The sequence below is a fragment of the Pelecanus crispus genome, chromosome 19 (genome assembly GCF_030463565.1).
Source record: "Pelecanus crispus isolate bPelCri1 chromosome 19, bPelCri1.pri, whole genome shotgun sequence".
Classification (NCBI taxonomy): domain Eukaryota; kingdom Metazoa; phylum Chordata; class Aves; order Pelecaniformes; family Pelecanidae; genus Pelecanus; species Pelecanus crispus.
Window position 1 is genome coordinate 8528979 of NC_134661.1, and position 10928 is coordinate 8539906.

The 10928-nt window shown below is 54.6% G+C and overlaps 1 protein-coding gene across 1 annotated transcript; it reads left to right on the forward strand.

The window, feature by feature from the left end:
• Window positions 1-75: 75 nt before the first annotated feature.
• On the forward strand, window positions 76-8401 carry ARCN1 (archain 1 coat protein complex I subunit delta). The gene is made up of 10 exons (XM_075723208.1): window positions 76-96; window positions 1683-1946; window positions 2507-2686; window positions 2943-3148; window positions 3940-4101; window positions 4844-5009; window positions 6295-6442; window positions 6767-6875; window positions 7031-7235; window positions 7790-8401. Exons 1-10 carry the CDS (start codon window positions 94-96, stop codon window positions 7877-7879), a joined length of 1533 nt encoding a protein of 510 aa, XP_075579323.1. The 5' UTR covers window positions 76-93; the 3' UTR covers window positions 7880-8401.
• Window positions 8402-10928: the final 2527 nt, after the last annotated feature.

A 10928-nucleotide genomic window follows, 5' to 3' on the forward strand; every position in this document is an offset into this window, starting at 1 on the left:
GGCGCTTCCGGCTGGGGACGTGGCTCGGCGCCGCCATCTTGTGGGGCTGCCCGAGGGGACGCGGAGCCCAGCGCCGCCGCCGCCGCCGCCGCCATGGTAAGGGCCTGCCCGCGGCCTGCCGCTCGCCGCCGCGGGGTCGAGCGGGGCTTGGGGAAGCTCCCGGTGGGGCCTCGCCCCCCTCCCGCCGCGGCCCCTTCCCGCCGCGGCTCGTAGGCCCGCCGCTCGCCCAGGCCCGGGCGCAGGCCGGTGCTGGAACCCCGTGGCTTGGCGGGGCAGGGCCGAGCGCTGTGGCAGGTTCTTCTGCGGCCCGAGGAGTCGGGGCCGGGGCCGGCAGCCCTCGGGGGTCGGCAGGGGCGCAGGCACGTCGTCCCTGCCCGCGTCCGGGGCGAGTAGGACGCGCACAGCGGCGGAGCACCGAGGAACCGGTGGCCGCTGCCTTAGGTACACGGCACTACGCTTGTTGTAAAGGTCGTTTGGGGTCTTACGGCCGTCCCCTCGAGTGCTGGGTGCAGCCAGGTGCAGGCGATGGCCGGCGACCCCCGTGTCGGTGCAGAGTGTAATGCTGTGAGCCTTTTTTTCCTTTTCCTCTCGGAGCTAGCCCTGCTCCTTGTTGCCCATCCGCAGCGTCGTTTGATGGCTGTCTCGGTCATCTGAGAGAGTTCTCCGTTAAAGAGCAGAGCTGCGTGCCCACGGTGCAGCAGGGATCCTTGGTGCCGTCCGCTTCTCTTGCACCGTGGTCTGAGTGCTTTTGGGGAGCGCTTACAGAGAGGAGCTTTATTTCTGACCTGTAAGCGCTTCGGGTTATGTTTGTCCCCAAGTTGTCAAGCTGCAGAGCCCCAGGGTGGTCCAGAAGGAGCCTGTCCGTCTTACCAAGACAGGCACACCTGGGGCAGAGGTGGGACTTGAAATGGGTCTGTGTTTGAGAGGGTCTGCCACTTGCCTCGTTGCTAGACAGCTGTTAATGACAACGGTTGGGGATTTAAAAGATCTTAAGTGCAGAAGCTGCCTTATCCTGACAAAGTTAATTAAGAAGCTGATCTATGAGAGGAACGTGAGGAGGAAGTCTCGGTAGTCTGAGACAATGAGAAAATGTAGGCTGGCAGTTGCCGTTCTGCCTTTTTATTGTTGGTGTGATAACGTCTCCGAACTGCCCAGGAGAGTCATCAGAGTGCTGTGACTAATATAGCTGTCCGTATTTTATTAACTTGGCTTTACTGTAAACGTGGCGTTGGGAAGAAATGTCACGTTTTAAAACACTCCTGTATTTAGTTGTAAACTGGGGCCGGACTGATAGAAAACTCAATAACCTAGAGCCTCCCCTAAAGCATTTTGGGGGGTTTGTCACACCTCTGTGTATGTAGGAACGGGCTGATTTGCCACGTTTACCCAACGGGGCAGGATAAAGACCTTTCATTCAGGATAACGCAGGAACAGAAAGCAGAGTGGGGAGAGGGAAGAGCAGAGGTGGATCTGCTCTCAGTATAGTTCAGTTTCTGGTGCTGGTCACAGAAAAAGGCTTAAAACCATGTTTAAGGAAAATCAGTTGACTGCACGGTACACGTGAAGGTGAAACGTAGTGGGAAGCGGTCCTTGCTTTGAGGGAGTCACGCCACGCCAGGCCAGGCTCGCCGAAACTGCGTGGCGTGGGAGGCCCGGCTAACCAGCACTTATCTTCTCCACAGGTGCTGTTGGCAGCGGCCGTCTGCACAAAGGCGGGGAAGGCCATCGTCTCCCGGCAGTTCGTGGAGATGACTCGGACCCGCATCGAGGGGCTGCTGGCAGCTTTCCCAAAGCTGATGAACACGGGGAAGCAGCACACTTTTGTGGAAACGGAGAGCGTGCGCTATGTCTATCAGCCGATGGAGAAGCTCTACATGGTGCTGATCACCACCAAGAACAGCAACATCCTGGAAGACCTAGAAACACTCCGACTCTTCTCTAGAGTGGTAAGGATCCGTCACTTAATGCAGAGTTTGCGCGTGCGTAGCCTGGAACAGCGTCGTTATAAGGGAACCTGTTGATTCAGCTGGTGCTGAAGCGCTGTCTGCCTCTGCCTGGCAACTTCATTTTCCAGAGCCTCTTCCTGACCTGGAAGTAAGCTTTGAAGTTTCAGTGGTATTTTTGAATGACCTGTAAAAAATCCTCAGTTGCAGTTCAGCTGGTGAGACCAAAGGGATGACGTTGTAAATTTAGCATTAAATATTCCTTGTATTCTTAAGATAACACCCATGTTCCTGCTAAAAATAACATGACATTACAGCGTGTGATTGTTTGAAGTACAGTGCTACTTTACATGCGTTTCTGAGCAGTGAGTTTGTGTAGCTGTCTTGGTGCAACGAAAGGATCTTCAGGAAATTTGCTGGCCTCGGTGTGTGTTGAGGTTTCTCCGAGTTAGTATTACAGCTAAGCTAAGTTGTATAAGTATTTTAGTGTAGAAGCACTAATAATGGCAAAACTTCATCTTCCTATGAATACTCCTTTAAAATGTTTTCCCCTCCCTAACTAGATCCCTGAATATTGTCGAGCTCTGGAGGAGAATGAGATCTCCGAACACTGCTTTGACCTGATTTTTGCCTTTGATGAAATTGTTGCCCTGGGCTACCGTGAAAACGTAAACCTGGCACAAATTCGGACCTTCACTGAGATGGACTCGCATGAAGAGAAGGTGTTCCGAGCTGTCCGAGAGGTGAGCGGGAATAACTGCAGACCTGGTACGGCGGGGTACCCTGTCTGGGAAACACTGCTCTTTTTTTTTTTTTTTGTAGAAAGGTGTTACTCCACTTCGATGGGGGTCATAAAATTACTTAGCTTTTCTGTAAACTAAATGTCCATCTCTTGTTTCCTTTTTCTTTGCAAAGGGTTTATGAGCAAATGCACTTTGTTACTGTGCAGACTAAGATTGAGACTGCAAAGTTCTATCAGCCTCTTGTCTTTTGTTTCAGACTCAGGAGCGTGAAGCAAAAGCTGAGATGCGCCGTAAAGCGAAGGAGTTGCAGCAGGCCAGGAGGGATGCGGAGAGACAGGGCAAAAAGGCACCCGGTTTTGGCGGCTTTGGTAGCTCGGCCGTGTCTGGGGGCACAACGGCAGCAATGATCACGGAGACTATCATTGAAACGGAGAAGCCCAAAGTGGCACCGGCGCCTGCCAGGTAGGTGTACAGTAGGTAGCAGCTGTTCCTCGAAGCCAGCAGTGGCCGAAACCGCATGCCCAAATAAAGGCTCTCTAAGACAGGTTTTTTGCCTGCGTAGCCCTTCCGTTTGGTTACCGCACAGGTAGCGATTGTTGTGCCTTTGTAAAGCCTCCCCTTAGCTTTGCCAATCGGTGCGCGTTGACCTCTGAGCCTTCAGTGTAGGTGCTCGTAGGCCGGGGTATGTTGTGTATTCTTGAGACCCATCTTGTATTATTGAAGAGCGTTTGTGCTGTGCATCCTCAGTAGCGTCCCGTAGTCTCTCTGGAGTCTTTGATGGGCGATGGGTTTCTCATTTTGTGTGGAAAAAAAGAGGTCCTGGCTACTGGTAATACTCGGAACAGAATCCAGATCTAAATTAGAACTTAACACCCTACACATAAGATCACAGAATCATAGAATCGTTTAGGTTGGAAAAGACCTTTAAGATCATCCAGTCCAACCGCTAACCTAATACTGCCAAGTCCACCACTAAACCAGTTCAGGGGAGAGTAATAATTGATTTCATGTTTCCTGTCTTGGTGGCTGGATTATTTTTTAATTGAAGTAAAACTAGGAATCACTAAGGTTGGAAAGGACCTCTAAGATTATCAGTTTCATGCGCATTCTCCCCCCAAAAAGGCTGCAGAGGTGAACGCTATACTGTTGGGATAGTCAGGTTACAGCACAAATGTAACCAAGGAAGGAGGAATCTGTTGCCATGAGCTGCCTTGGAGATTTTTATGCCTTTTTTTTTTTTTTTTTTTTTTAAGGCCTTCAGGTCCCAGTAAAGCCTTGAAACTTGGCGCTAAGGGGAAGGAGGTGGACAACTTTGTGGACAAGCTGAAATCGGAAGGAGAAAATATCATGACTTCTGTAGGCAAGCGCTCTACAGAAGCAGCCAAAGTTCTTGCTCCTCCTGTTAACATGGAGAGGTAGGTATTGCCCTCGCTTTGAAAGCAGTCTTCTCGCAGCGCTCTCCGTGGTGCGCGCGTTGCTTCGTGAGCTAGCTTCCTTTTGAGTTTTCAGAGCAGGCTTTTTCCTGCCATTCAGGTCCCGTGTGCTCTCTCGGCCCGTTAATTTTAAAAGGTGGTGGGCAAAATGTCAGGAAGCAGAGCAGCAAAAAAGCAGATAGCTAATTTGATTAGGAATCGCCTTAACTAAAACAGGATGCACAACCGCTGTTTAGCTGAGGTTGGGAATTTTCCTACGCCTTTTTGCTAGCGTTTTGCCTTCAGATGAGTTAAAATAGTTGCTATTTTTCCTGTTCCCCAGACACAAAGAGTTTCTGCCTTATTGCGGCTTAGGATGGAAGTGTTCGCGGCTCGTTTTACACGTAGCAATTCAGAACCTTTTAGTGCCATGAGCCACGCTGCTGTGTGGCAGAGGGGTTTTGAGCGAACAGCATGTCGGGATGCTGTATCATTGCTGTTTATCTGGGCTTCCATCCATTGCAGACTTGTATCTGTGGAGCCGCCTGCCCCTGAGTTACCTCTCGGAGCAGCATTAGCATCCGCTGTGCCGTCCATGCTATTCTGTTTGGGGCCATCACACTCTTGGGAGCACCTGCTTGTTGCACATAGCCTGTCCTTGCTGAGCGCTAATCTCTCATCTTGCCCGTTAGGTGCCAAGCGTGGGACTCGAGATAGCTGCTTTTTTTTTTTTCTGTCTGTCTAGCGTACACATGAAAATAGAGGAGAAAATTTCCTTGACTTGCGGCCGTGACGGAGGGTTGCAGAACATGGAGCTACATGGCATGATCATGCTGCACATTTCCGATGAAAAGTTTGCACGGATTCGCCTGCACGTAGAAAATGAAGACAAGAGGGGAGTGCAGCTACAGGTAAAGCCCGTTCGGTGTCCTGTGCTGTTGAACATGCTTTTGCTGCTCTCCAGGGCAGACTATTGGAAATACTTGAGTGTGTTACCGTCCGATGTTCTTGTCCAAACCTTCTCAGCAAATGCGTTGAAACTGGGAGTAGTCACTGCAGATGTTACCACAGCGCAAAGGCAGGGCCAGCTCATGCTCGAAAGATTGAAGGTCACTTGAGAAATCAAGTCTCGTGCGCTTATCCTCGTCACGCACGCTGGCGTGCCGTCTGATCTCGCTTGGACTTTGCAGCAGCCTGGTGTGTTGCTTGGTGCTTGTTTATATGATGCGAGCTTTGGTTGTTGAGCGGGAGTGTTACAATTAAGTTACTGTGCCCATTGAAGAATTAATTTATTATCTAGAAAGGTGTTTCTTCTCGGTGTTGCTCGTGTCCTGTCACTGCTGCCTCCAAGACAATTCTACTGCAGTCAGCAGTAGAAGCTCGTAAGATTCCTAGAGATACATCCGCCCCTTTCTCCCTCTCTTGTGTGACCTGACTTGAGCCCTGGAGATGTGCTGCTTTGATACGCTCTTTCGCTCCCTCCTCCTCCTCGCCAAGAGCGTGTCTATACGTAGCTGGCTGCAGGTCTGCTGATACAGTAGGAGGTTCCTTATCGGCGCATCTCATAAGCGAGTTCCTAACGATGCTCCCACATGTGCTGCTTCAGGTGGAAGATGAGATCAAACCCAGTGCTGACTCCTGTCTTTCTAGTGTAACTTGTGCGTTAACTTGCAAAAATCCTCAGCTTCCGAAAAGCTGCTTACGCTCGCTGTTGCGAAGAGAGGATATTTAAATTGAGTTTGGCTGCTGTCATGTCTATGCATTAAGGTTGCTGAGGGAAGTAGTATTTGTGTGGTTTCAGGGTGTTCTTCCCAACAGCACTAGGTTGTTTTTTTTCTTCAAGAGAAATGTCTGTTGTAGGTCTTTGGGGTGGTCTTTGAGATTTTAAGACTTGTTAAAGTTGTTCTCTGAGTGTCAGCCCAGGACGTGCTTTGCTGGAGTCTCTGGCACAGTGGCAAGCGGAAATTGCAGTGGTGCGGATTCTTCTTAGCGGATCAACATTTTCTGGAAGCGATCCCAGGCTGATAAGCAGATGTGCTCCAGTTGGGCTTCTGAGCCAGGAGCAAAACCGATGTGTGTTTTGTCAAGGAAAATACTCTGGGATGCGTCGGCCTGTCTTACTAGAACCTCCATTACCTACGTACGGTTCTCTCCTTAGGCTTAGAGTTACAGCCTGGGCATATGTTTCCCTTTCAGACTCATCCAAACGTGGACAAGAAGCTCTTCACTGCAGAATCGCAGATTGGTTTGAAGAACCCAGAGAAGTCATTCCCTATTAACAGCGACGTGGGCGTGCTGAAGTGGAGGTTGCAGACCACGGAAGAGTCCTTCATTCCATTGACAAGTGAGTGCCAGTGCCGCAGCTACGGGCTCGGGCAGAAGAGGCTGAGGTTGATCTGTGGGCTGCCAGCTCGTAGCCCGCCTTGTGGCAGCCGGCCTGCCTAAAACGTGGCACGTGGCGAGGCGTTGGGGTGACTGTGCGTCTTCTGTTGGATAGTACCCATTCTTGGCAGTGTGCGTTTTCTGTAATGCCCTTGAAAACCAAAAAAGCCTTTCCTAAAGTCAGAATTTCAGGGGGGGGGAAGGCTTTTGAAGTGCGTCACGTTGTTTGACAGCCTGTTCCGTTAGAAAGCCTGCATGGCTCAACGTACTGTTTCTGTGCCCTCAGTTAACTGCTGGCCGTCAGAAAGTGGGAACAGTTGCGACGTTAACATTGAATACGAGTTGCAAGAGGAGAGCCTAGAGCTGAATGATGTGATCATCGCCATCCCCTTGCCGTAAGTAACTTTCCTCGTCTGGGCAGTGCTGACAAGTGCCATCCTGGGTCCCGTCGGTTCCTTCCCCTCTCCGGTTTGCGGTCTGGCCACACCAGTGGGCCTCACAAGCCTTTTCTTAGCTCTGTGCTATTGTAGCTTCTCGTTGCTCACTCTAGGTCTGGTGTCGGCGCCCCAGTGATTGGGGAGATCGATGGTGAGTATCGCCACGACAGCCGGAGAAACCTCCTCGAGTGGTGCCTGCCAGTGATAGATGCCAAAAACAAGAGCGGCAGCCTGGAGTTCAGCATAGCAGGGCAGCCAAACGACTTCTTCCCAGTGCAAGTCTCCTTCGTCTCCAAAAAGAACTATTGCAACATACAGGTACGGTCGCTGCAGGCGTGATGTCACTCTTGCCTCTTTCAAGCTGCCTCAGTCGTCCGCTGGCTAAAACCAGCCGCGCTGCGGCGTGCGGGCCCTGCTGTCCCGCTTAGTGAAGGCTGAGGTGTGGGCATTAAGTTGCCTCTGCGTTAGCCGCCTTCAGGAGCAGCAGCACTGGCAACTTCAGCTTCCCAGAACTTGCCTGCAGTTTCAGTTTTGCCTCTGTGCCTCTGAGTAATCATTAATTCCCCTCAGAGTTTGTTAGAGAATCCATCAGCCTCCCAAGCCAACAGACTTCTTGGCATATGACCGTCTGTCTGTCCCCACTGAACTGTAGCTAGCGGCAGCTTAACTCGCAGACACAGTTACCGCAGAAAATCATTCCCCTGTTTTCAGGTTTCCTGAGAACAAAGATCTTTCTTTCAGGGCTGACTTGTGGTTCGAAAGCGCTGGGTTGAGTCTGTCCTCGTGACCTCCCCGGCGTCAGAAAGCGCCGCGTAGCTGCGGGTGGGGAGCGGCGTTCGATGCTGAGCTAACTGTGCGTGTTGTCTCCGCAGGTTACCAAAGTGACCCAGGTAGACGGGAACAGCCCTGTAAGGTTTTCCACTGAAACCACCTTCCTGGTGGACAAGTACGAAATCCTGTAATGCCAGCCGTGGGGAATCGCAAAGGAAGAAATTTTTAAATTTAAAAAAAAAAAAAAAAAAAAAAAAAGAGGCCGAAGCTTATGCTGAATGTTGGGAACGCCACGGCCCCCTCTCTGCTAAGACGTGTGGCTCTGCCTGCCATCTGCAGCGTTCCTCAGTCACAGACATTTTTGGCAGAGAATTGGCGTGCTCGTGGGGGGAAAGGCTACGAATTTCTTTGGCAGATTTTTACCGGCCGGCAGAAAAGCAAGATCTCCGCAGAGAACCTGGCTTTGACACGTCCCCTTCTCCCCTGAAGACAACCGGAGCTCAGTCCCAGAGCCTACCAGACATCGTTCTCTTCCTTTCTGAAGCGCCACGCGCTGTTCCGTTGTTGGTGCTGCCATTTTAATTTCTCCTCGGCCTTCAACTCTCGTTACCGTTGGTGAAAGCAGGCATTAAGATAACGCGCGCAGGGGCGCCTGGCTTCTCTGGACCCTTCCGTCCGGTAGAAGCGGAGCAAGCTGGCCTTGGTTTCCAAGGTGGGGGGGGGTTGTGGCAGGGGCGTGGGGCGGGGAAGAGGGACTCGGGGCTTCGGTCCTTCTGCCCCGCACGGTTACTGCTGTCTCTCCAGCCCTGCCGTACGTACAGCTGGGCTCGCCTCTCTGGCTCGGTGAGGGCTCCGAGGTAGCGCAGGCTCCGGCTCCGGATGCTCTGGCTCCTGCTGTGGGGGGGGAGAGCGTCCGGAAGGGACTGTCCCGGGCACGGGCTTGCTGTCTGCTGCAGCTGCTCTTGGGCCAGGCTTTGGAGGCAGTTTAATTCGTTTAGAGCCAGCTGTGTGCCCTTCCCGGAACCCTTGCAGTGTCTTGGGAGGTTGAAGGCTTTGCCTGCTCGGTGCGAGGCTGGGTTACTTGGCCCTGTCTGGTGTTGGCCATCCCAGAACCATTCCTCCTCCCGAGCGTTTTTGCCTCATCTCACAGAGCTGTGCTCCCCTCAAAACTCATCTCACCTGCTCAACTCGGGGCCGGTCGCTGTGAGGTCTGCAGCGGAGCGCGCCAGCCGCTGCCGTAGCTCCTGAGCACGCAGATGGAAAGAAAATGCCCTAAAAACACGTGTGCCGTGCTCCCGAGCGCACCCTTCTGTGGGAGCGAGCGTGTCGGGGTTCCTGTGGGGTCCTCTGCCAAAGAAGTTCCTGGTCTCTCCTCCGTCAGCAGACCCCGAGAGGGAAACGAGCCTGATCCCTGTCCCGGGAGGGCGGGAGAGCAAACCCCCTTCCCTAGCCAAGTAGGTGACGAATCGTAGGAACTCGGTCGTGTTCGAGAGTTGCTTGTCTGTATGATTTTTAAAATGGAGTCGAGGTTAGTTCAAGCATCCAAGGAGACTTTTTTTTTTTTTCCCTCTTAAATTCGTTGGAGGGTAATACTTAAACCGAGCCGAGCTCCCGCCCTTTTGTAACCCTGTACGATACTGGCGTAGGCAGTAGCACATTCCAGCGTACACCGAGAGTACCCAGTCCTTAATCAAATAAAGAGTATGGTCAAAGGAACCGGCTGAGGGTCTTGGGCTGCTTGGGGAGGGGGCCCTGCGGCCCCCTCTTTGGGGTCAGCCCCGTCCCTCCGCCCCTCGCCCCCGCGGGGCGGGACGGGGCCGGCACCGGGGCGGGGCGGGGATGCGGCCGCCGGCAGACGGAGGAGGCGGCGGCCGGGACGGGGCTGCCGGACCCGCGGAACCGAGGTGAGCGGCGGCGGGGATGGGGTCGGGGCCCCGGGGCGGCTCGGACAGGGCTGGGGGGGCCGGCGGCGGGACCCCCACTCGTGCCCCGGGCAGCCCATGCCCGCAGGAATGCCGCGGGGCCGGGGGTGTCGTGCCCCGCAGGGACCCCCCGGCCGGCGAGGGGAAGGGGCTCCGCTGCCTGGGGCCGGCGTGCGACGTGGCGGGGACCCACGGGGGTCCCACGGAGGGGCGCAGGGAGGGACCCGCGGGTGGGAGAGCAGGAAAAGCCCTCAGCCGTCAGACCCGTCATTGCACAACGCTTTGGGGTGCGTGGGTGGGCCGGCAGCCGGTGGTCCGCGTCAGCGGCGAGTTTGTTGGCGTGGGAGCCGCGAGAGCAGCCGGCCCCACCTGGGGGGCTCTCCCATCCCCAAATCCCGCGGCGGCTCGTGGGTGCTTGCAGGGGGAGATGGTGCTTGGCCCAAGGCCGCCCTCGCCGTCCCCGACGCCTCTCGGGGAGCCTGGGAATGGCCCTGGCCTGGCCAGACCCTGCTCCATGGCGGGACCTTGTTTATTCCAGCTTCCTGACACGCTCTTGCCACGGCCCCTTCGGCTGCTGCCAGAAAGCCCGAGGAATTTGGCAGCTCCAGAAGGAATCCAGCTGCTGTGCCGAAGGGCTGTCCGCTCTCCCACCCTCCGGCTGCTCTGCAAGCCCCCAGCCCTCCCTGGGCACCGGGCAGGGGCTGCAGCGGGTCACGTCCCCCGGCCGAGCACCACAGGCAGCAGCAGGGCAGCGTTGCCCAGGTGGTTTTTTCGGCAATTCCTCGTATGTTTGGGTTTGCCACATGATGCCATGTGTTGGCGTGCGTAGGGCTGCAGCGGGCAGGGTGCCGTGCAGGGTGATGGAGCCACGGGTTTGCGTGACAGGGCAGCACTTGCTGATGGCCAGACACCAGAACGGAGAGCGTGATGCCCGTTTCGGAGAGGTGAGGTTCACCTGTCCCCCCTCCCAGTGAATGCAGGGCTGCGTGATGGGTTCACGCCAGGGACCGGATCTGAGACCCACAAAACCCGTCCTGTGCCACAGTCCCTGAGCTGTCATTAGCAAGGAGCCGCAGATGCTCCCCGCTGAGCTGAGCCGAGCATCTGGCCTGCGGATGAGAAGCCATTGTTTGCTACGAGAGGGCTTTGAGGAACAAGTCTCTCGTGTGACCTTACGAGGGGTCCTGGAGCTCAGCAGTGGTTTCCCTGCCCATGCTGCGGTGGCCAGAGGCACGTGCTGACACCAAGCTCGGTGTTGAGCTCCGGCAGCGGTCAGGACTGTGCACGGCATCACCGGCCCTCAGAGCTGGCTCATCTT

Coding starts and splice junctions, on each gene's coding strand:
- ARCN1 (XM_075723208.1), top strand. Junction 2,687..2,942: donor TGTTCCGAGCTGTCCGAGAG/GTGAGCGGGAAT, acceptor CTTTTGTTTCAG/ACTCAGGAGCGTGAAGCAAA. Junction 4,102..4,843: donor CCTCCTGTTAACATGGAGAG/GTAGGTATTGCC, acceptor CTGTCTGTCTAG/CGTACACATGAAAATAGAGG.